The following is a 25408-nucleotide window of genomic DNA, read 5'->3' as shown; positions in this document are numbered from 1 at the left end:
ACAAAAGAGCGATGATATATAAGTGCTATAACTATAACAAGTCTCAGTTAGCTGAAACGCAGTACACGTACCAAGGGCTTTTAAATATATATAATAAATAAAAAATAGATAAAAAAGAAAAAGAATAGAGCAAGCTAGTGTTAGATTTATATATAGATAATAATAGATTTAATAATAATAATAGTAATAATAGATTTATATTATATTATCATACTATTATCTTAATTAACAACAAATACATTTATCTATTATAGATTATAAAATCAATGTAATTTAATTATTATCGTGTAATCAAGCTAAAAAATATAAATACAATGCATGTTATATTTTTTAATAATAAATTCAATAGCAACGAATAATTATTGATATTATTATATACTAATTCTTAATCTAAGTTATTATGTTGTATTTATGAATTATGAATTTATTTAAATACGAAACTATCAAATTAGTTAAATTATTTAAATTATTAAAAATATGTTTTCTTTGGCAAGATGAAAACCACTATTTTATGTTTTAAACTTTTACATAACATCTTTAGGTTCTAATAACATAAAAAATTTAAATCCAGGATTTGATTTTCAAAGATTTATTATTCAATTTATTTATTTTTTCTTCCAAAATGCAATAAATCCATTGAATCAATATGAAAGTTATTTTTCATATTGAAACGGGCGAAACTGCATAACATAGTAAGATGATCCATACATGACAGCCTCTGAACTTGGTCAATACTGATCTTATATCAGAGAATGTCTAATATGGCGAGAAGTTTCACTCTCACTACACTTCCGGCTTCTGAACTGGTTGCAGTTCCATTCTGATTCCATATGAGGGCGCTCACAGGACGAGTGCAGAATGAATGGAGGTCAGTTGCCACAGGTCAAAATCCACTTTTCTCGGAATATAATTTTTTGTCTAGTAATTTGAATGTTGAATTTGAAAGGAGATGCAAAGAAATTACACATTGCTGGGTGTTAGATTTTTTAGAGTCACTTATTTGCTTTAAAAAGTCTTTTAAAATGTCAATCATGTCATACACATCGTACGACCAGATACTCCTTTAAGGCAATCCTTCAGTCACTTTGGTGCTTAAAGAGAATTTCTTTCCATGCATAATAAATTTGTTATTTAACAGCTCTGGTGCTTTCGTGCTCTGCACTTTCTTTTGGACATTAGCCAACTTGGCATTTGGCCAACTTTCCCTCCCACGTGAACCACCGTAAATTCAGGTAGGCTTTGACAATTAACACAGTCCAAATTTGTTACCTTTTTTCGGCCTTGGGAAATGAGAAATAGGACAACCCTTGCCCACTCTTAGAACTATTTATCAATTTAAGCATTTTTTTTTCCTTTTTAATTTTTTACTGATATTTAGCACTATTTAGCATGATATTTGTTTCGTGTTTTTTTAAGGTGGCAATATTATACATATGTATCCGGTATTTCTTAACACAAGAATAGCACAACAAGTACTCAAATTCAATTTATTTTCTGTGTAAATTTTACAGTACATACATAACAATAGGCAGATAAAAGTGCCAGCAACCAAAAAAAAAAAAAAAAAAAAGTTGCTGCGTTGAAAAGAAAAACTTGTGCATAAAAGTCCGCCTTAACATTCTGATCCCACTGATTCTGATTTGGATGCCATCAAGCGTTATCTCTGGTCGTAATCAGTCCTATTCACTGACCAATCAGCGTTCATTAGCAAAATGCTAGCATGTTATGGGCAACAACAACTCAACCTGTGAGAAATCGAAAGGACATAAGTACTTGTTCATTCAACTTTCGACCTATAACCCATGTTGAACTTGCAAAACCTACAATCAGATCTGAGATTTCTCAACGGCAATCAGGTGAAAGCGACAAATTTAGCCGTCTAGCCCCATAGACTCCCATTAATTTTGCACTCATGGCGATCGCCCCCAGTGGAACTCTGGTGGAACTGCAACCAAAATTCGGTACAATAGGAATTAGTAGGGAGTGGGAAGGCTCTCCGTAGACGGGCTCTGCTTATATACATTTTATATACATTTATCAGTCATCGCTTCCAACATGAATTCAACGGGTCATATTGCTATAAATTAATTACAGGAATAAAATAAAATTTAATCATAAACAAAAGTAGCGTTGGTCTATGGTGCGCTGTGATTGACTTTTGACGTTTGTTGTGTTTTGGTAAAAAAAAAAAAAAAAAGAAAAAAGAAATTTGCGTAAAATTGTCTTTTCAGTACTGACCAGATACAATACTGATTTGGGCGGAAAGTCATAAAAATATATATATATTTAGTAGATTAAGAAGTATAATTATTATTATTATTAGTATAATAATAATAATAATAATAATAATAATAATTATTATTATTATTATTATTATTATTATTATTATTATTATTATTATTATTATTACAATTTTCAACATGTTTTATGATATTTGGCGTTACGTGTGGAACCGTTTCCTGAGTCTTATTCTACAGCCGGCCGTTTTTCCGCTGCGCACAACTGCTGTGTTCTCTCTTGACCGTCCGAGTGTGGGCGCTTTTCGGCGGGTTCCGTTAAAATGGCGCTGTTGTTGCCAGGAGCTGAAATCCACCAAATGAAAAGCTACAGCGGTTAAACACACACCACATACCGTTTCTGCTCGCACGAAGGGTAATATATACATGCACAATGGCGACGCTTGACCAGAAATCACCCAACGTGCTTCTGCAGAATCTGTGCTGTAAGATCACGGGCAAGAGTGAAGGTAAAGACACATCTCAAATCTGTCATAAACATGATTAGTGTGTGCAGTGATGGACTATGCCTTGACTTTCGCTGTAAACGGACGTGTAAATGTGATGTGATATGCTAATGTGTGTGAGGCGGGATTGATCAAGAGCGATGAGATGCTGTAAGAGGACAGGGAGGAAACATCAGGGATAAAACAGGGCCCGTTTCAAATGGTCCCTTAATGTCAATAAAGACCTTAATGCTTCGAACTCGAGCTATTGTTTCATCTTTTATCAGCTCACTGGTGCTGTCATTTTTCAAATGTAACATCATGTTTGAATTCAACCCTAATCTGAAGGAAACCCAGCTCAGAGAGTCCACAATAGACATAATCAGATGAGAAACAGACACTTCACTTTATTGGTGAACATGAGCAGTCCAACATTGGACCTAGAGACTGTAGAAACAGTAGAAATAACAGATTATGATCCATGCTTTCAGTTTCCAGAAGAGGAGCTAATGCCTGTATGTATGATCAGATATGCTTATGTATCTTCTGTCATTGTTCTCAGCTGATGTAGCCCATCAGTTCCAGTATGCAGTTCGGGTCATCGGGAGTAATTACGCTCCCACGATTGAACGGGATGAGTTTCTGGTGTCTGAGAAAATTAAAAAAGAATGTGAGTAATCTGAAACCCTGTCCTTATGTTGTTCAAAAGCAGTTGTGCATTCAGGAGGTTTCCATGAACATGCTCTGAAGGGTTTAACAATAAGGATTTTTTTATTATTATCTGTTTGGTGGATCAGGATAGTAGTTCCAATTTATATTTGCCTTTATAATATAAATATGACATTGCATGACATTAAATTACGCAAACAACCATAAATTATAGTGATAATTAGAGATTGACTGCTAATCAGTTTTACCTAATTTTATTTCCTGATATTTTAGCATTTTTGCTTTATTTGCATAGTTTTTGCATTGCAGTATTTGCATTTAATTGTCATTTATATACAGCTTTGTGGAAAATGATTTATTATCTATAAGTAGGGGTGGTGAAAAAAATCGACTATCGATTAATCGCGAGTATGTTATGGACGAGTATGAATCGATTATTAAATTTTCAAAAATCGATTTTTTTTTTCATTATTTTATTTTGTAAAAAAAATTATACCGAGAGTTGAACGTCACGAACGCGCCCAGTTCCAGTTAGCAAGCAGCCAGAACAGGTGTGTAAAATGGAAAAAACAGGAGCGAGCAACCAACCGATCCACCCAGCTCCATCTGGGCTCAAAGCAAGCGTGTGGATTTATTTTGGTTTTCATGGCAGGAGCTCTAACCCTCTTGGCGCCATGGTTGAGTTTACTCGACAAGATGCGGCACTGAATAAAACGGCCGATTTTGTCAAATAGTGTGTCAAATTTCAAGCGATCTCCCCTGCACCAGATAGCAGACATGTAATACTTCATCTCTGACTCAAAAAAACGTAATGCTCCTTAACAAAATCTTCGAGAGCGCATTGAATCAGTGCGAAAAAAAGCGGAGCTTGTGTGAGAGTGAGCCATTTTATCTGACCAATATTGTCAACGTTAGCGAGTATTGGCATTAGATTATTATTATTATCATTATTATTTTTATTATTATCTAATGGAATCAATAAAGCTTCAATAAACCCGCAATGAAGTGTTGGGACTTCTATTCGCGGACACTGATTCTGAAGGGGAATATCTGTATTCAGAAGATGACGGAGATATTGAAAGTGAAAGTACACCAAGCACAAACGGTGAATCCTTTGCCCAATGTAAATGGTCCTTTGCCAAATGTCAAGGTGTGAACAATGTTTGCAGTGGTCGGAGTGTTCATCGCGAAATTAGCAGGCGTTTTATTGTTGCGGGGACGAGGCGGGAGATTTTTTCCGCGCTAGACCTGTATATTTGTCTTCTGACCGCACCTCTCCGCAATCGCGGTGACAGTATTGTAGTGGAGACTTTGTCTAATGCCTCTGGGTATGTTAGACAAGGTCGAAGTATTCATAGGGCAGTTAGGAGGTAAGGTGGAGAGTAGTTCGAGATGTGCACACTCGGCGCGTGCGCGAGGCAGATCTGTCCGCGCTGCTCATAGCAGAAGCAGAGGCGATGTGACACGGGGCATAGATTTTGAACTAAAAAGGTCTTGTCTACTTGTGTTTGTGTGTCATATGAATAATATATATGTGCCCCATACATGGAATCAGAGTGCCTGCTGTATGTAGTAAACTGAAAATCCCAACCACTACATGCATTCGGTTTGTTTCTACCATTTATTAGTAATGATTTACACAGTTTGTTTACTACTTACTGTTGTGAAATGGAAAATCAATAATCGTTAATCGAGAATCGTTAATAATCGAAAATCGACTGTAATCGAATCGGGACTTCAATAATCGTAATCGAATCGAATCGAATCGGGAAATCATACAGATTAACCACCCCTATCTATAAGAGTGATTGCGATCTTCAAATATAATGTGTATAGAATGGGGCAAAGAACACTTGTGCAATAAATGCTTTAGTCAGATTTTTGATGAGATGTGAATGTCATTTGCTGACAGATTGCCTGCAGAAATATCATAGTTAGCAGGCATTTCAAAGTCGAGACCAACACAACATTAATAATTCTAATATATTTACTGTTTTGTTTGTTACTTTTCTGACAATGTATAATTATTCCAGTGAATTAGCTGTCTTTACTCCTTAGCCTATTAAACAACACTTAAACCTTAATTTGAAACTGTAGATTGTGGAAAATTGCAGTTATACAAATGTAAAACAAATTACATTTATGCAAAGTTGATACACTCCTGTGTTATTTTTGATTTCTGTTTGATTGAGATTGTTAGACTTTGTCCATTTATTTTGCCTATTGTTTATTTTTCTGCAGTTGTTATTATAAAAAAAATTATAGTAATGGGCATTATTTTTAATCAAATATCACTTTAAAAGATTCTGTATAATTATTTTTATTTTTATTTATATTTTTTGTGTGAAATAGCATTGTATATTGGTGAATGACTGTATACAATTCATTAACCCTCTCAGGCTCAAATTAAGTTTTAGTAACAAGTTTTTAGTACAAAAATATTTTTTTTTTTTTTTTCTTATTTATTGTAGTGTTAAAACAACGTCGGGAAGCAGATGCTGCCCTTTTTTCTGAGTTGCACAGAAAGCTTCAGACCCAGGTCGGTATCCACCTCATCATTGAGTCCTTATTATGTCCCAGTTGCATATGATACGTGTAGACTATAGTTATGATGAACAGCATACCGTATGGTTCTATTTGTTGATTTATTTGTTTCTGGTGAACAGGGTGTGTTGAAACATAGATGGTCCATCTTATACCTCCTGCTCAGCCTCTGTGAGGACTCAAGGAAGCCGTCTAACCGTGTTCCTGTATGTTCCTGAGATGTTTCTCTAGCGGCTATTTTGCAGATACTACACAATAACATAATGAAAAGACAGAGTTTCTTTTTTCCCTTCCATAGGTGTGTAGTTATGGAGCTCTGCTTGCCCAGGCTTTGCCCCGTGATGTCCACTCCACCCCGTTCTACTACGCCCGTCCCCAGAGTCTCCCGCTCAGCTACCCAGAGCGCTCTGCGACTGCCCATAACTCCAGCTTAGCTACCAGTGGCATCGGCAGTATGGGGGTATTCTCAATCAATGGGCCTGGACCGACCCCTCCATCTCTACTCACTGGGTGAGTGACAGTGATGGATTGACTTCAGTGAATGCTGTTTTCCATACATTGAACATGGGCTGTCAAGCTCCTAAAAGTACCATAAAAAAGTCACACATACCACGTTGCACAAACTTGGCTATCAGTAATGTCAAGTGACACTGATACTGTTGTCATGTGATCATGTGAAAGTGAAATTGGTGTGTTTCGTCCATTTTTTGTGTTCAATGGAAGAAAGTTATCCATTCAGGTTTAGAACATCATTTACAGTGAAAAGGATAAAAAAAAAATTTTTTTAAAGGTGAACTATCTTAATCTTCTTGTCGAACAGCTGCAACATCCACTGTGAAATACACCAGTGCAAACCCAACCGGTCAAAAGTATGGGCTTGGTAGGTTTTTTGATTTTAAAAAACGATCTCTACAATTGAAAATGAAAACTGTTGTCTATTACAATATATTTTAAAATGTAATATATTCCTGAAATCAAAATGATCAACAGTCATTACTATCTCTGAAGACAGAGAACTTTTGCAGATGTGACCTTTTGAGATCATTGACCTGTTCATTGGTAGAATCTGACTACAATCCATTAAGGTTCCGTTTCTCTGTTTCTGGTTTGTTTTTTCAAGAATTTTTTTTTTTTTTGTTTACAGGGAAAATAATCATGTCCCATGTAAAGAGGTTTTCACTTAATGCATTTACTATACATTGCTTAAAGTGAAGTTATTTAAAAATCTAGTAAATTGTGTTTGCAGGTGCTAGTTGGTTTGATTTTTTGTTTTAGCACAATGTCTACACCCAACATGAGCAACGCTAATATTGCTCCCATTGTATTAATTGAAACTGATTGTTACTGTCAGCAGTTGCATACTGTTGCATCACATTGCAGTGTTTCATAACTGTTATTTATTGTGAATTGTTTTATTTTGCTTCATCTATTGCTTTAGCACAGCAACATTCATAAACATAAAGGTTTATTCTCTTCCTATATATATATATATATATATATATATAGTATTATAGTATATATATATATATAGATATAGATATATATATATTTTTTTTTATATATATATAGTATTTTGTCAGTAATGCATCTGTTGTATTTGTAGCATGTTTAATTGAACTGCCAGCCCTACACTCATCTATTATTAATGCAGCTGTCTAGCACCTGCAGCACTTAAGATACTGGATCCATTTCACAGTAAATCTGTCAAACCAACAGCATCATTAAAGTGTCTGAACCTCAGTGTCATTATTTGGTTAAAGCTCACCATTAAGAAGTAATTAGTGAATTCCCACAGGTATTGCTAATGGACAACAATGACAGGTTTCCAGAAGATGGGGTTTGAGGTGAAAATGGATTTAGTAAAATGACGATGGAAACTTTCTTTCTTCCTAGAGTTTGACCTTCTGTAGTAGAGATTGGCTGTTAAAGGATGAAACGAGGTTTTCAGATAAACTTTTCAGATAAACGTTTTGCTCTTATGTCATTTTCAGACCGGGACCCCAGGCCGTTGGTGAGTCAATGAGAGGGTCTCGTCTAGCCTGGACTCTCCCGATCTCCAGTTCCCCCTCTGGGGCAGCTGCTGCCCCCCGTCCCCCCACTGGACCCTCTTCCAGTCCGGCATCCAAACTCCCACAAAGACAGAGACGAGATGGAGATGGCAGTGGTGAGTGTCTGCATCAACAAGGAAATACTCAGGACATTTCAGGAAATACTTGTGTGATTTAGATACTACAATAAATAAGGATAGGATTTTAAAACTTAAAATAGAAATGAGGGTTTAAAAATGTGCTTGGTGCCTGGGAGTTTTATGCAGTGGATGGTTTAAATGTTTCACTCTATAAACAAATCCTTGTTATATTTTTTTCAGTGATTTTTTTGGACTACTTATGACTAGTTGATGAATTGTCCTTTACATTTGATTTTGGTCCTTAAAGTGCAGAGAGATTTTCTCTATTTCAGAGGTTTTTAAGATGCAGTCAGCCGCATGGCACCTTTCTCTGTGACAGATTTATGAGTGTGACCTTTACAGCACTTTAATTAAAATTCTCCCTTTTTTTTTTTTCGATCTCCTCTTCTGGCCCAAGCTGAGATCGGTGAGGATGCTCTCGTCCGAGACATTCTTTATGTTTTCCAGGGAATAGATGGAAAGTTCATCAAGATGTGCAGCCCAGAAAACTGCTACAAAATTGATTCAAAGGTGATTCTTTGGTATCTGTATCTTCCTTTCATTCTGGTCCTGTCTTTTACGCTTTCATTTTTGTTGCTCACTCGCTCACACACAGACTATATAAAACTATAGTAACAAGACTGTTCACGGTTACCACGCAACGTACATGAATAATGTACAATTCTGAATGGAGTGTGAAGTTTACAAGAGTATATTCACAATATAAGCTTGTTGTGTACTTATGAAGCACTCTTTTAAATGGCATTAAAAGCCTATGCAGTTGTGTTTTAATCATAATGAATCACTCAGCCATTCATATTGATTATATTGTGAAGAAAATAAACAAAGCCTTTTTGTTTATTTAATTATTTAATTTGGCATATAGCACAAGTTTTTTTTAATCTTCTTTTTTATCTACTTAACCACTTCAGCTTCACTGAGATGATTGGAAAGTAATTATTAGCAGAATGTTCTAGTATAGCACTTATAAAAGTACTTGTAATGTGATTTCATATTACCGTACACAAACTTAAGTGGGAAGTATAAAAGCACTGATCTCGCCATCAGCTGCTTCTTTCTAGCTATAACTCACGTGGATTCATGCTCCCAAGGCCTTTTTTTTTTACATTCCTGGCAGATGTTGACCATGAATAAAAGCTGATCGATCAGGTGTCCTTTTTAAGTGACACTTTTAAAATGGTGCATCTATTTGTTTGGAAAAGAGCAGTGTGCTTTTTATATCCAGTGAGATGAGCTGGATAAACAGACACTCTGATGGGCCAGAGCTGTTTGTGTTTGTTCTGGCCTTGACATATATATATTTATATATATATATATATATATATATATATATATATATATATATATATATATATATATATATATATATAGTACTAAAACCATTAGACAACAAATGCTCTCAAATAACCTAAAAATAAACCTCTATGTCAGTGTCACTTTTCATGCACTCTATGATTACATAAAGCATAGAATCAATCTTAATATGAAATTTAACCAGAAATGGGCCTTTTATTAAAAGCAATTAAAGAGTTTTTGTGTTCCCAAAGAGACAAAATAAGTGAAAGTCGAGATTAGCCAAAGCCTTTTCTTCAAACTGATGAGATGTCTCTGCCACTGTGTCACAAGGGCAGATTGCATACCTACACTAAAACACACTCTGATTTTACACACTGTTCCTACAGCAGATATTTAAGTTTAATTATAAAAAGAAAATACATTTCAGTCATATTCTTGTTATTGTGGGTTCATAAACTCCTGCTCTGCATGTTGTGAGACACTAAATAATTGATGGGTTTGTCCTTTAGGTGCCACTGTGTAAGTCTCTGAGAGACACTAGCAGCAGACTGGCAGAACTCGGCTGGCTCCACAATAAGATTCGGAAATATACAGATTCCCACAGCTTGGATCGAGCCTTTGGCCTAGTCGGACAGGTAGGAAATGTGCCACATATGAACATCATATGCAACCTTAACCCCTACTCAAATAGTATAATGCAAGATAATACAACTCTGAAATTCTTCTGAAGGATCATGTGATACTGAAGACTGGAGTAATGATGCTGGAAATTCAGCTTTATTTTAAAATGAATTGAAATAGGAGATAGTTCCTTTAAATTATATGATATTACTGTTTTTACTGTATTTTTAATCAAATAAAATGAAAAAACTTTTTAACTGTAGTTTGTAGCCAGGAATAATTGTTGAATTTCACACACTATAAATTCAGTAACACTTTGCTTGCTGTTTTTATTCTCAGAGTTTTTGTGCTGCATTGCATCAAGAGCTGAAGGAATACTACAGATTGTTGTCTGTTCTTCATGCACAGGTGAGTATGGGACATCACTTGATGCGCAAGGGAAAATGTGTGTTTGACCCTGAGACATTCGTTTGCTCAAGCCTGAATTTTCCACCGCTGGTTCCCGAGCTGGAAAAATCTGCGGGATAATATAGTTTGATCAAGCTGACACGAAGCCTTGGCCAATTTACGTCCCCTGTCTGAAATAAAATGAATTTCTGAAGGTTGCATCAAAAGCAGGTTATGAAAAGCACACTGGAAGAACCAAGCATGTGTATGTGTCTATATGTGTTTAGCTCCAGGTGGAAGAGGATCAGGGTGTAAACATGAGTGTGGAGAGCAGTCTGACTCTGAGGAGACTGCTGGTGTGGACCTATGACCCCAAAGTTCGGCTGAAAACACTGGCTGCACTGGTGGACTACTGCCAAGGTTAGTTATGATCCAACTCATTGATGAGGAACATGCTGCAACAAAAGACATGTTAAATGTAGTCAGCATTAATGTTCTGACCATCCTGATTATATTTCACAGTAATAAGGTGCATTTAATGCATAGATTTGATTTCAGATATCTGCCTCACCCTTGTTTCTCTCTCAGGGCGTAAAGGAGGAGAGTTGGCATCAGCTGTACATGCATATGGAAAGACGGGTGACCCCCACATGAGAGCGCTGATCCAGCACATCCTTGGTCTGGTGTCCCACCCTATTCTTAACTTCCTGTATCGCTGGATCTACGACGGGGAGCTTGAAGATACGTACCATGAGGTCAGGATGCGCACACACACACACACACATTGCTTGACTTTGCAAAGTCATTCCCAGATATCCTTGTATGTGTCCAGACTGTGATTCATTACTTGAGCAGTTACTTTTTTTATTCGATTTTTAATAGTGTCGCTGATTTAAACTTCATAAAATGTTGAAAAAGTTCAATTCACTTCTATGAATCAGTTCAGACCAGTGTTATTTCAGGATTTCTTGACCTTTTATTTTTATATTTTGATTTTTCATTTTAATTTCAGCAATTTTATTACGCTTTTTTTTATTTCTGTATAGCTTTACTTTTATTACATTTTTAGACCTTCAACTTAAGTATTGTTTGTATACTATTGTAGTGATTATAAATTATTTGAATGAGCTTTTATTTTTATGTTATGTTTATGTCATTTAGATGTTTGTCATTTTTTTGTATTTATTAGGTCTTATTTTTTTATATTTATCTTTATTTTATTTTTATTTGTGTTTTAGTTTAATACTGCAACTTCAACATTTTATTTCATTTAGTTTTGTAAGTTTGTTTTTCATATGTAAGTTATATTTGACAGTTAACAAAAACACTGATTCAGGCTGTCCATTTTAATTAAGTTATTCAAAAATCGAATTCAGCAATTTATACACATGCATATAACACACATGTGGACGCAAATATTTATTCTTCACTAATTTATATTCATATGTATAAATATATAAATTTAGTAAAAAACGAAACATTAAATGCTTACTTTTTTTTTTTTCCTTAACATTCTTACTTTTTATATTTTGTATGTATTTGGAGGAGTTCTAAAGAATACCACTTAATCAATGCAAAGTTAATAATTAAATTAAAAAAATGTTACTTTAATGAAACTATTGGACTTTGTTCCACCATATAATTGAAGCTGAACTCAGGCCAGTGTCCTCAAATTGCCTCTGTTGACTTGTGCACTGTTGTGTGTCTGAGAAAACGGCTGCACTTGAGTGTGATGTATTGTTCCAGACACAGTGAAGCACAGTCTCCTACACAGATACTCCGATGAGGACAGATGAGGGCGTGCTAATGGGCCCATCTCCTTCCACTTTCTCTATGGCCTTCTGTCTCTCTTTCTCTCCACTATCACTCTCACATCTACTTCTCCTTGTCCTCCACCATTACCAAATGGTGTCAATGAATCTTTTTTTACTTAGTCTATGCCCACTCAACTAAGTCTGAAGTTGTCGGGCGTAGAAGAGTTATCGCCCAATCAACTCCCAGCTTCCCCTTCACACAGGCACCAATCAGACACTCCTGCCTGTAATCACAGGATTTAATCAGGCCCTCGCTGAAGTGTAACGGTCTCTTTCACTGTGTAAGCAGTGTTGAAGGTGGAGGTGACGGAGTGGGTTATATCACTAATGCACCCATCGGCGCTGCTCTCCTCCTGGGCCAAGGGTTTACGAGCTCCTCGTTTCGCTCGCCATCTTTATTCTTGGCAGTAGTCATTGTAATAGTTGCCGTGTTGAACATTTCTGATGTGCTCTTGTTCTTTTGTTCCCTCTATCTGTGTAATTACCACAGAAAGGTCATTTGTCTGTGTCAGTGGAGGGCATTTATTTGTCTTTGAAAACATTGAGAGAATGTTTGTATATGAACTTAAAAAAACTGAACTCCATCTGAATATTAAACCGGGTGTTTAGTTCTTTGTAGCCTCAGACCCAACAGTGAAGACAGACAGACTGTGGCATGACAAGTACTCTCTGAGGAAGAGTATGATCCCCTCCTTCATCACCATGGATCAAGCCAGGAAGGTACAGCACTTATATCATGACAGTACATCATGCACTCATGCATCATAAATTCATGTATTTTGCATTGAGTTCAAATCTGTGATGGCATATTGTAGATGTTATTGATCTACGAACAAGACCTACACAAATGTTTTAAAGAAAAATGTGAGCTGTTTCTCTGTGAAGAACTTGCCACCACAATGCAGTTTTTTTATGGATTGTTGCTTGATGGTTGCTTATCAGCACTAGTCAAAAGACTATAAGATTTTATGTACAGGATTCTGATCCTTAAAAATGTCTTGGGACCTCCATCAATATAAGTCTTAGCGACACAAATGGAAGATAAAATGAGCATGCACAAAAAAACGTAGTTATTAAATGAGCACACAAATATATACACATATATTTTTACATATAAAATATGAAGTATATTACATTTTATTTATGTAAAATATAAATTATCTTGATCTATTTCTTATAAATATATTATGTTTGTAGTCGTAATATATTTGAGCGCACAAAATAAAAATATAATAGCTATATTACATTATAAAATAAAATATAATAAAAATATTAACACAAAAAGTGTTATAATATATAGTAATACACTTAGAATGCATTTTATATATTTCTTATATTATCCCTGTTAAAATGATACAGTATTTAATAATATAACAATATATTTGTCTAATATGTTTTAATAGATTTGTATAACAAAAAATACAATTGTATAAATAAGTAGTGTATAATATTTAGTATTTTATGTATAAGATTTATTATACATTATTATATTATATTATATAGATACGGTAACAGTAAATTATATTTAAATATAATACTTATATGATATTATATAAATATAGTATATTTTTATAAATACTTTAGTAGTAGTATGCACATTTAGTTGCTTTCTAGGTAAAATGTATACAATAAAAGCACACTTGTCCTCATGTTGAACCTGACCTAGATCAAACACCCAGTGCACACTAGGAAGGATGTGTGTTTTGCACAGCCAAGCACCACTCACATTTTCATCCAGTTTGGTTTTTTACTGCAAACTATCAACTAATAGTGATTCATTTTCAGACTGAAAGGAGCCTATAATGTGTTTTCTGCCTTACTATTCTCCTCAAGGTGCTACTCATTGGCAAATCCATCAACTTCCTGCATCAGGTGTGCCACGACAGGACGCCGCCGGGAAAGATCCTGCCCGCTTCCAAATCCACCGACTCTCCCAAAGATGGTGAGCTAGCGCTAATGCAGTCACTTAAAATAGCTGCGTTTATGCTGGCGAATGCGATTATTTGTGGCCATAATGGCAGTTAATAGTTAAATAACCCGCTGAAAGCGAGGGATGGAGAAAGAGGAGAGCGAAGGATTGATCTGCTGTGGAGGAAAGTGCTGTTTTTGACCACTTGTCTGTGGTGTAGTTGTCCAAATCGACCCTGGCTGTATTTAACTTTGCTAGCATGGCTAATCAATGCTCTTAGGCTCTAGCGTACATCTCTGTCCTTCAGTGTGTTTCTAGAAGCTTCTTTATTTTCTGGTGTTTTCAGTTCTTTCGCTCTCTGCATTGACTTTGTGTTCTACTTTTTCTGACCTTGAAGCTGTTTGGTCTTTACATGTATATCCTCTGTATAACCTTGCAAAAACATTTACCATGATTTTGTAATACTTTTAGAACACAATCCTGGTGATTTAGCTATAGTTTCAAACTTAATTTGAATCTAAGCCTAACTGTAGTTGGTTATTAGTGCTTTTAACAGTTAAAGTTTGTTCTTTTTTCAGTTTTTAGTCTTTGTCACTTAAGAGATTCTTTAAATATAGTGTTATTTGCACATAAAATGAGTAAAATCTTCTTCATTTATGTATACAAAGATCACTGCTAAAAGAAATAATTTGCTGCATGGCGGATGTTGGCTTCCTGACCCAAAAGGATTTACCAAAATTGTTAATTTTCTCACACTGTGTATCTCTTTCTCAGCGACGGAGTTGTTCACTGATCTGGAAGGGGCCTTTCAGAGTAAGATTGATGCTGCTTATTTTGAGACCAGTAAGTATCTGTTGGATGTGTTGAATAAGAACTACCAGCTGCTGGAGCATCTTCAGGCCATGAGGAGATACCTGCTGCTGGGCCAGGGAGACTTCATCCGACACCTCATGGACCTCCTCAAGTAAGTGTGTGTGTGTGTTCACGGGTGACATAGACGTCTCTGTTTTAGCTGTACACGGGTGTGCTTGATTTCATCACCAGTCTTTCTCTTTTCTTGGACTCATCGTTCTCTCTTTATCTCTCGCTCTCTCTCAGGCCAGAGTTGGTGAGGGCTGCCACCACTCTTTACCAACACAATCTAACCGGTATCCTGGAGACCGCTGTCAGGGCAACTAATGCCCAGTTTGACAGTCCTGAGATACTCAAGAGGCTCGACGTCCGGCTACTGGAGGTACATAGAAGGAATTAAATAAAAAATGCAGGCCGATTGTACATTCCAGTACTTAATTGTGCATCAGTGAATGTGGATCTGGTGTCCTCTCTTGTCCAGGTTTCTCCCGGGGACACTGGTTGGGATGTCTTCAGTTTGGACTATCATGTTGAGGGGCCCATTGCCACGGTAAATAAACTCTTTTGGCATACGTCCAAAGTTAACTTTGCTTATCCAAGTTCCATCCTTTCACTCTGACATTGTGTGTGATGTACTTTGCCTCTTCAGTTCACACTCACTGCATGCAGCAGGATTTTTCTGATCACTTAAAGTTATTCTTTACTCATAATGCATTTTGGTTTTGATCTGGGACATTAAACATTAAATATATATATATATATATATATATATATAGCATAGTTTTTAGCATTCTGGTCTTGGAACCAGACTCCAAGTAGGGCTGGGTAATATATTGAGTTTGTATGATATATCAACGTTTCTATAAGCGATATGGTATGTGGCGATATGTTTCATATTGATATACAGTAGTTTAATACAAGTGCATCTAAATAATAATTATTTAAAGTGATTGTTTTTAGTTTTTATTTCTTAGACAAAATGTGCAGTGTTTTGATATCAGGCATTAATTGGTTATCGGTCATGACATTTCAAATAATTATCCGCTTTTCAAAAAGGGCCAGAATGCTTATATCAGTGCATCCCTAACCACAGTGTATGTCATACCTGTCTCAGGTGTTCACCCGTGAATGCATGAGCCACTACCTGCGAGTGTTCAACTTCCTGTGGAGGGCCAAAAGAATGGAGTACATCCTCACAGATATATGGAAGGGACAGATGTGTAACGCCAAACTGCTGAAGAGCATGCCGGGTGAGAGCTATTTTCATCTGCCAGATGTTATAAAACCAACTTGATCTGTTTGCCAGATCAACCTTTCTCAGCAGACGGATAAGATGTGTGCTGTGTGTTTGTGCAGAGCTCTCCGGTGTGCTGCACCAATGTCACGTTCTCGCTTCCGAGATGGTTCACTTCATCCATCAGATGCAGTATTACATCACATTTGAGGTACGTCCTTCTGTATGTTTATCTTTTTCCTGTTTCCCCTCGTAACATTGGAGCCGTGTTATTTATCATATTGTTTTTGTGTCACTCTAGGTGTTGGAGTGCTCATGGGATGAGTTGTGGAATAAGGTCCAGCAGGCTCAGGATCTGGATCACATCATAGCAGCTCATGACGTTTTCCTGGACACCATCATTTCTCGCTGCCTGCTGGATGTGAACAACAGGGTACGATGCACTTACACAGGGTAATTGTGTACCTGTAGTGATCCCTCGTACTCATGCTCATTCCTGTAACTCTGTTGTCCTCTGTGTGTGTTTGCAGTCTCTGTTGAATCAGTTGCGCGCAGTGTTTGATCAGATCATTGAGTTCCAGAATGCTCAGGACACACTGTACCGCTCTGCTCTAGAAGAGCTGCAGCTGCGCATCCAATTCGAGGACAAGAAGAGACAGAGGGAAGAAATGGTATGAACAGACAGTAAATCAAATCCGTTCTTTTCCACACATTTAATGTAAGTTGAATAGGTAATGATATTAAGACTGTTTCACACTGAGTGCGATACAAAAAAGTAATATTTAAAAATATCAATCTCTCATAACCTCAGGTTGCTCTTTAAACGCAGGTTTTTTCATTAAACTTGTGGCAACGACAAAACAAAACCAAACAGACTCGAGCTTCAATTTTTTTTTTTTTTTTATCTTACAATGACAGTCATTTATTAATAAATGCCAAGAGTTATGTAAAAGAAAAACAAAGTTGAGATCGTTGTGAAACTTGAGTCATAGACCTCTTTAATGATGTAAGTTATTGTTTATGAAGTGAATTGCATTATTTTACATTAAAACTAGCTGTAACTCTGAACTTAAGTGAATAAAGAACGCTTCAGTACGCTTGCGTCATCCCACGTTAAGCAATTTTAAACAAACACTGGTAAAATGCTTGCAGTTAACCAAATGAAACAATACACATTTTAGTGTGCACATTGAGAGAAATAAACACCAGGTGTTCATGGTAACCACTTCTTTAACTTGAGCAAACGCTGCTAATACACATATACGTTTGTTAATAAAGTAAATAAAACGAAAACATGAATGTTTTAATGCTAGTGAATAAAAAGAAATGATCCACTCGCAAGTCTCTGCTCAACACGACAGGACCTGGATCAGTGAGCTGCGTCTCGGGCCGATGACGTCATTTTCAGGGAGGCATGTTGTACACGGCCCCGTCCCTTGACTCCGCCCCCACGTCAAAACTGTGCCACAAATTGAGACGTGCAGAAAAGTTACGCGCAAAAGGAAAAAGGCATCGTAAGCTCAAGCTAGACTGACGTGCAAAATAAAAGCAGCGTTGCAAATAAATTAATAGATATGACCATGGAAAATATGTATTGCAAAATCATTGCTTTCGCGTTGTTTCATTTATGTTTTGCAATTCTTTATTTTTGTTTGCAAAACTTCATTTTTTTTTCTCCCAATACTTTCTTTTCTTTCGCAATACTTTATTTCTTTACACATATATACAGCATTATTTTGACTCCATACATAGGGATCTATTGTTTGGATTCAAAAGTGTCATCGCAATGATTTTCGCATTCAGTGTATGCTGTATGCGGTCCAAAAGAAATTTTGGCACATTTTGAGAAGTGAAATCAGAACATTTACAGGCTATAGATATCTTTTTAGTGGCCATGTATGTATGTATTTTTTCCACTTGGTATGGGATTATTTAAAATGGGAACTGTTTATTCCTTGCGAACCTGTGACAAACAAGCATAGCATCATTACATACAGCATCACCAAAATATTACCATTGTATCTCCACTTTTTTTAAAACCTCCCAGAATGCCACACAGATTTTCTATTTCTAGTGTAATAAGGTAGACAAATAATGCTTATAACTGATGGAGGATTCTTATATTTTTTTTTGAAAATGTATCACAATTTCCTCAAAAATATTAAGAAGCAACAGTTTTCATTTATAAAATGCCATTGATACATAATACAACTGGTCTCTTAAGCAGCAAATCAGCATATCAGAATGATTTCTGATGGATCACTGAAGACAATGGAGTAATCAAAGCTGAAAATCCAGTTTTTCATCACAGGAATAAATTACATTTTATATTTAAACAAACAGTTTCTTTAAATTGTAATATTTCAAAATATTGCTGTTTTTACTGCATTTTTGATCAAATAAATGCAGTTTGGTGAGCATAAGGGATTTCAAAAACATTTGTAAAAAATGTACCAAATCCATATCAAAAACAAAGATGGCCATTACAATAACCTGAAGTTCACAGAAGGCAAGACTTCTTTAAGCCAGAACATTCCTTATGGATAAGTCCCATGTTCAGCATGTCCATCACTTTCTGTGTGTTTCAGGGTGAGTGGGGTGTAACAGCAGAGCAGGAGGCTGAGGAAAACAGACGTGTGCAGGAGTTTAAAGACACCATACCAAAAATGTGCTCTCAGCTCAGATTGCTCACACACTTCTATCAGGTACCCTATCATACACTTTAATATGCTCACCAAATATAATTTCATGCATGCATGAAAAAGTGCTGAACCAGCAGGGATCAGCATGCCGTAAGAGAACATGTTTAATGGTGTATAGTAGAGCATCTTATGCTGATCCACACATTACGTCTGCTACAGTCTAACACTTCATGTGACTCTTACTCTTACAATTACAGCAGAATGTGGTTTATACTTACCACATATCATACTTGATAATAATATAGCATGTTTATATGAATATAATTTTCTGATTAAAGCCCATTTTCTGGTTAGCCTTTTATAATTGAAAAACATTTATCTGCTTTAGAGCAATATTCTTCTAATATAAATGTAATCCAGTATATTTTGAGTAAACTAAGACAAAGACATAATATTTTGGAAACACTGGAGATATTAACTAACTATAACCTATATTATATGAACTAACTTATTTGCTACTTAAAATAAGTCCTGATATGATCTGCTTTCAATATGAACCAATGCTGATTATTTCAAACCTGATAATGTTGATGAATAACGATTACAATCTATATATCATATACCACTAAAACTATTTTAATTATATTATTTATTTATTTGGGGACAGTTCACAGTATATGTACAATAACATTATTAGTTTAAAGATGAATTTCATCTGTTGTCCCTGTGTGGCAGGTGCAATACCAAGAGATAGAAATGTGAGTTTAGTGTTAAGAGTCTGGTAAGCTCAACATTTTTGTACAAAAGCAAGCATCTGAAGCTCATATAACCCAGAGATGCTTCTTTCTCTTGTCCTTTAGGGCATAGTGCAGGAGTTTCTGCGGCTGCTAATGACGGATGAGAGTCTTCAGTTCCTCAGTTTCCGTCTGGACTTCAATGAGCATTATAAGGCCCGTGATCCGCGCCTCCGGCCCTCGCTAGGGGCCACTAGAGGGAGGCGAAGCTCCAACATCTGACCTTGCAGACTTTGGGAAATGTAACATTATGTGGTTGCTGTCAAGAGACTGTTTATTAATAGGGCTACTCAGAACTTTTCTGGCGCTCTGTAAGAAACTCATATAACAGGGAAACTGTTTATAGAATATCCTATTTCAGTGTCATCGCCAAATAATTTCAGTCACACTCAACTGACTGTCTAGTGGATTTACAGTGTAATTTTCAGTAGCACAAGGTCACAGTTCTGTTGTATTTTTTCCCCCTTATTTTTCAGTTCATGTGTGAATATTAGTTGTTGTTTTTTTGTTTTTGTTTTTTGTAAAGAATTGTTTGTTTACATTTTTGGTAATATTTAAGACTATTTGTTATTTACATAAATTTTCCTCCAGTGCTCTTTCTTTTTTATTATTTTCAAGCGAGTCTGTTTGTCTTCTTGTGTATGAAAAAAAAAAAAAGAAAGACAAATCTGGCTGCGAAGTCAGTCAGTTTCTCTGGTCCTTTGTGGCATCCTCTGGTTCTGGATCAGTGTTGAAGGAACCTTTTTCCTCTTTTGAGTCCATTTTCATTATTAAATATTATATATTTTTGTTGTTGAGTTTGTAATCATACAGGCTGTGATCTTTACTGCGTGTAAAACAAAAAGAGAAAGCTTCAATGTCAGCCAGTTCTTTCATTTATATGAATGAAGCTGTTAAATTACATGCACTTCAATGAACTACATGACCTCTGTAAGATCCTGTAGACTCCCCTCATTTCGTACATGCAAAATCAATTACCCACAATGCTGTGTGGTCTTACCGATCCTCAGGTTGCTACTGTGAGGACAAAGTTACTATTCTGAAGATTATGGGCAAGATTATAATTTACTGTTGTAGTGGCTATTACTTGTCTTCAGTGGCGGTTCTACATTGAAATACACCCTGGGCGAGACCCCTTTCGAGCGCCCCCGCCCCCCCCCCCCACACACACACACACACACACACACAAAAAAAGCAAACAAAGTTCTGCACGAACAGCAATATTTTATTATAACAACTGTTTTCATATGATGTGAGATCATTGCATGCATGTTTCCAATTTGCCATTCCTGCACTTGTTAAATTGATGTTCCTCTTGGAAAACAATTTGCAGCAGAAGCAAAAGAGGCTGTTGTTCTTAATTGAATAAATCAGCCAACTTCTTGCCATCTTTTCACCACTTACTAATGTCTTCTTAAAATATTAGTGGTGGCAACTTCTCCCATTACTCTCATTCCTACGGAAAACAAAGTCAGGTGGCACTTTACTTGGTCTTCTGTGAACCAGCTCAGTCCGAATCCTGTCAGTCAGATGTGAGGGCCAGTGGGGCTCAGTGGGGGTTTAGCTCCAGGCATTTCTATCAGACAGCATATTGGCATATTACTCAAAACACAAAGCAGTGAAAAAACACAGTCCTACTCATAAATTATCAGAAATATTAAAATTACATTAAATTGCAGTTGTCTTGTAGCCCACACACACACACACACACACACGATACGCACACCTGAAAGCTCATGCTGGGTAGAAGTAGAGGCAAAGAGGTCTTCATCCTCAATATCAGATATTTGTGGAGACATATGTGTAGCGGAGGAGGTGGTTGGCTCATCCTGACCAGTGGCAGAGGATGCTCCAAAATTTTTTAGAAGTGCCCCTGAAATTGCAATTTAACTGCATTTGAAATCAAAAGACCATAGGATAATGTTTTATAAAGCTAAAACAGCCTGGGGTCAAATTGACTCAAAACATAATAGAAGGGTTACATAAACATGCTCTTACACACTAAATGTCTGTCATTACACGCTATATCCTCCTAGACCCGGAAAAAAAAACATTTATTTATTTTATTTTTTCCCCCATGTCATCACATTGTTTAGAGCATAGAAACAAATAGTAAAAAAAAATACATTGAAAAATTATATTTTATTCACGTTATGCTATGGTCACTGGGACTCAGTTGTTTAAAAAAATAAAATGACTTTAAATTATATGTATAGGCAAAAACAAAAACTTTTTGGGTTTCAGGATATTTTTCAACCAAAATTTGTATATCAATCTAACTTTCATGGAGGTGCCATTAGGTTACTGCCTCAAATTATACGCGTGACACACTTTTAGTTATGACTTGTAAAACTATACTTAGGAAACTATACTTAGCATACTGTGTAGCAAATAAAATGTCGTTGGTTATTTACAGGGCCTAATGTTAAACCAACTGATGGAAATGATAACTGAACTTTTAACAGTTTTATTGCAAAGCACAATATTATAAATTAGATCTCGTGATTGAGTTGAAACCAAATTATTGTTGTATAAGCATAACAAGCATCATAGCAAAAAGGCTAACAAAGAGTTATACCCACCACCAATTAACATTAGCCCTTCATTCATGAAATGGATACTGTAATCATACAGAGACAATAGTTGCATACCTTTATCTTTTGCTCGTTTCTCCTCTTCTTCTTTTCTTTTTTTTCGAAATTGGGCACCTGGCTTTGACCTTTTCTTCTCCATCTCTGTTTATTTGGCACTCGACAATCAACAGATTTCCCATCCCCCCAACTGTCACTCACGACCAGAAGTCAAGACTAAACCAATTCACCTTGATGACCGCACAATCGTTTTGTATTACCTACCTAGTTTCATTTGCAGGAACTATAGGCCTGTATTATAACATTATGAATGAAATGTGCGTTATTTGGAAGAAAGTCGAGGTGTGTGACTGACTTTAGCCTATTATTAATTATTTTACTAGTGTGGATCCCCCGTCCCCGTCCACCCCCGCCCTGTCCGTTCCATTTGAGAGAGACCCAGAGGTGAAATCTCGCACGCGCCTCTCGCCCCACTCCCCTTTTTACACTTGACTTCTCACACAACACAATGCTTCAGTATCAGGGGCGCCGGCAGCTGCAGGGAGCGCCAATTTGCCAATTCCACACACAGTGAAATTATATAAATGACGAAAAACCGCTTCGTGACACAGTGGATTTTTTGTTTTTCTGCTCGTGCTGCCGCCCCCAATGTGTCACGAAAAAATGACGCCCCGGGCGGCTGCCCGGTTCGCCCGTGCCTAAAACCGCTACTGCTTGTCTTACCCATGTTCATGAAATGTAATGATGGAAATGGCCTGGTAAAGCTGGGGAAAATTTGTCTCGCCCTCCTCCCCAGTAGTGCACACTTTTGTGGTGAAGATGAAAATTGACTGAAAAAATGTTGTCCTTATATTCTGTGGAAAAGACCGCAAGGTGTCCCTGAGAGTGTTTTTATCCATCTTTTAATGTGTTGCAGGGATTTGAGGGTGAAGCAGAGGAAAACTATTTCCATTAAAGAGTTTGAAATGCCTTCACTGTTCATGATATTAAAAAAAACAAACATCCTGTCATTCTTTTCTCGAACAAATAAACCTTTTTATAAAAAATAAAAATGTGGTCACTTTGCTTTTGGTTTTAAAGGGATCACTAAAGATGTGGTTTATAATTAAAATGAATTAAAATTAAAATGTGATCAAGATATTTTATTACTAAGCTTTTGGACTTCATTTTAATATTAATGATTGTTAACAACTGAACAACGGAAGTTGGTGCACTATAGTTTGTTGCACTAATTTATTGCTTTAAAATTACAGCTACAATAAAACTTAAAGCTTTACAAACTATACAGCTGAAAAGATAATTGTAATAAAAAGCTTGGTTAATTCTAACGGACTGTAACTAAATGTGTCACTGATGTAAATTTTATTATTTAGTAATTTGCATAAATTACAGTGTTTATAATATTATCTCATACCCAAACAGTATCATAAGTTTAACAGTATATAGAACCAACACTCAAGTAAGTAGAGTAAACAACTATTTGTAATTATTTTATTTTATTGTAATATTTTGCTAGGATATTTGTAATGGGATATTTTGAATAAGATAAAAGCTATTACCTCATGTTTTTCACCAATAAATAATATTATTTGGGCCCTACACCTGGTGGAAAAGCAGGTAAATATTTTAAATTTTCTTATTTTACACATATTAGCCTATTTATTTAAAGAAAGAAAAAAATATATGTATCTTGTATTCATTTGAAATGTAAGTTTATCATTCCCATTCGATCTAAACAACCTAAATTTATAACCTGTCCTGGCACAGACAGACTGACTGATTGCAAGAAGACTCCAAAATCACACAAGTGAGAATGTTTTTTTACTTTTTTTTATCCTGTTAAGGTTTTTTGTTTTTGTTTTGTTACTTTTTTAGCCTAGCCTGTACAAAATAAACAGTGCTTAATTTATACGGCTCGCTGAAATTCTTGATATTGTTTAATAGCTGATGTGCGCAGTCAAATATTAATACTAATAGCTGTATGGACCGTTTTCCATTGCAACATACGAGTACGAGCACCACTGTATACAGGTCTATATTATCAACAACGTCGGTTAAAAACCGAATGGCGCATTCACAGATGAAGTAACATGTATTGCAGTTATAGGCTACTATATTAATCTAGTAGGGTCTTGTTGCTAGTTGACTTCTGAGTATTTTTCTTATCGGAAGCTTAACGTTAATCTAAAAGCAGTTTATATAGTAAGTGGCCTTTGATCATATGCGATTTATCATGCCATTATGACTTTACTGACGAGAGTTTGTCCTTTGTTTTGACTATCAGTTGTTCTCTCCACAGAAACGCAGTAATGGCATCTTGAAATTCTGCTTCTCGACCACAAGGTGTCGCCATATTCAGAAAAACAGAGGATCTCTCTCCTCGCGAATACAGGTAACGTTAACACAGCACTAAACCCATCCACGGTTCTTTGTGCTACATTGTACAGTTGTTTGCTTTAACAGTAGGGACACCATTAAGCCACTTACTAGTCATTAAAAATATACTCACAAAATACCAGAATCAAACATAACGGAATCTACCCCAGAACGAACCCAAATGTCCTTTCTTGACCTTGATGGTGATGTGTAAAGCTGCAGTGATGTTCTGCTCTCAGATGTCTACAGTGTGTCAGATGTGATGTGTATTAACGTTACTCATGTGCATACCTCTCTCTCTCTTTGTGTGTGTGTGTGTGTGTGTGTGTGTGCTGACTCTCCCTGGTTTATGCAGAGTGTGAGTGTGTGTTTGTGTGTCAGTGTGTTGCTGTCTCATCCTTGCCGCTTTGCTGAGGCACCTCTCTCTCTCTCACACACACACAATCTCTCTCTCTCTCTCTCTCTCTCTCTCTCTCTCTCTGTATCTCTCTCTCTAGCATCTTTAGCAGCAGCAGCAACACTGGTTTGAGCAGCGAGACGGCTTCCTCTCACCCCTCATCAGATTCCCTCTCTCCTGAGCAGCAGCACAGCGTGTCTCCGCTGCTCCTGGTTCTCTGTGTCCTGCTCATCATGATCCTGTGGGTGAAGATGGGAGAGAACTCTCTGGAGGAGCTCGTCAGACGACTTACTGTTATCATACATAAAATCGGTAGGAGGAGCTGTGAGTGTGTGTGTGTGTGTGTGTGTGTGTGTGTGTCAGTAGCGTCAG

At 36.4% G+C, this 25408-nt stretch overlaps 2 protein-coding genes and 1 long non-coding RNA gene across 3 annotated transcripts in view; 2 read left to right on the top strand and 1 right to left on the bottom strand.

The window, feature by feature from the left end:
- The first annotated feature begins 2494 nt into the window (after window positions 1-2494).
- Window positions 2495-20469, top strand: LOC128018672 (gamma-tubulin complex component 3 homolog). Its single transcript, XM_052604348.1, has 22 exons — window positions 2495-2746; window positions 3285-3392; window positions 5863-5930; window positions 6058-6141; window positions 6234-6445; window positions 7927-8099; window positions 8521-8633; window positions 9929-10054; window positions 10380-10448; window positions 10715-10847; window positions 11016-11182; window positions 12851-12961; window positions 14075-14183; window positions 14925-15114; window positions 15249-15384; window positions 15484-15552; window positions 16117-16252; window positions 16359-16447; window positions 16538-16669; window positions 16767-16907; window positions 18825-18941; window positions 19739-20469. Exons 1-22 carry the CDS (start codon window positions 2671-2673, stop codon window positions 19892-19894), a joined length of 2715 nt encoding a protein of 904 aa, XP_052460308.1. The 5' UTR covers window positions 2495-2670; the 3' UTR covers window positions 19895-20469.
- A 407-nt stretch (window positions 20470-20876) lies between these two features.
- LOC128018700 (uncharacterized) lies at window positions 20877-25112 on the bottom strand. The gene is made up of 3 exons (XR_008184942.1): window positions 22324-25112; window positions 21399-21545; window positions 20877-21248 (listed from the first exon to the last, which is right to left on the bottom strand). It is a non-coding gene; the product is annotated as an uncharacterized LOC128018700 (long non-coding RNA).
- LOC128018641 (guanine nucleotide exchange factor DBS) overlaps window positions 24993-25408 on the top strand; it is a 55623-nt gene continuing 55207 nt past the window's right edge. The window contains exon 1 of the mRNA XM_052604301.1: window positions 24993-25348. Within this exon, the coding sequence (XP_052460261.1) occupies window positions 25270-25348 (79 nt within the window). The 5' untranslated portion in view covers window positions 24993-25269. The remainder of the gene's footprint in view (window positions 25349-25408) is intronic.

The sequence above is a fragment of the Carassius gibelio genome, chromosome A1, assembly GCF_023724105.1.
Source record: "Carassius gibelio isolate Cgi1373 ecotype wild population from Czech Republic chromosome A1, carGib1.2-hapl.c, whole genome shotgun sequence".
In the NCBI taxonomy this organism is placed as follows: Eukaryota; Metazoa; Chordata; class Actinopteri; order Cypriniformes; family Cyprinidae; genus Carassius; species Carassius gibelio.
The sequence above is the reverse complement of the archived record's forward strand: the minus strand, read 5'-3'. Positions and strand labels throughout refer to the sequence as shown.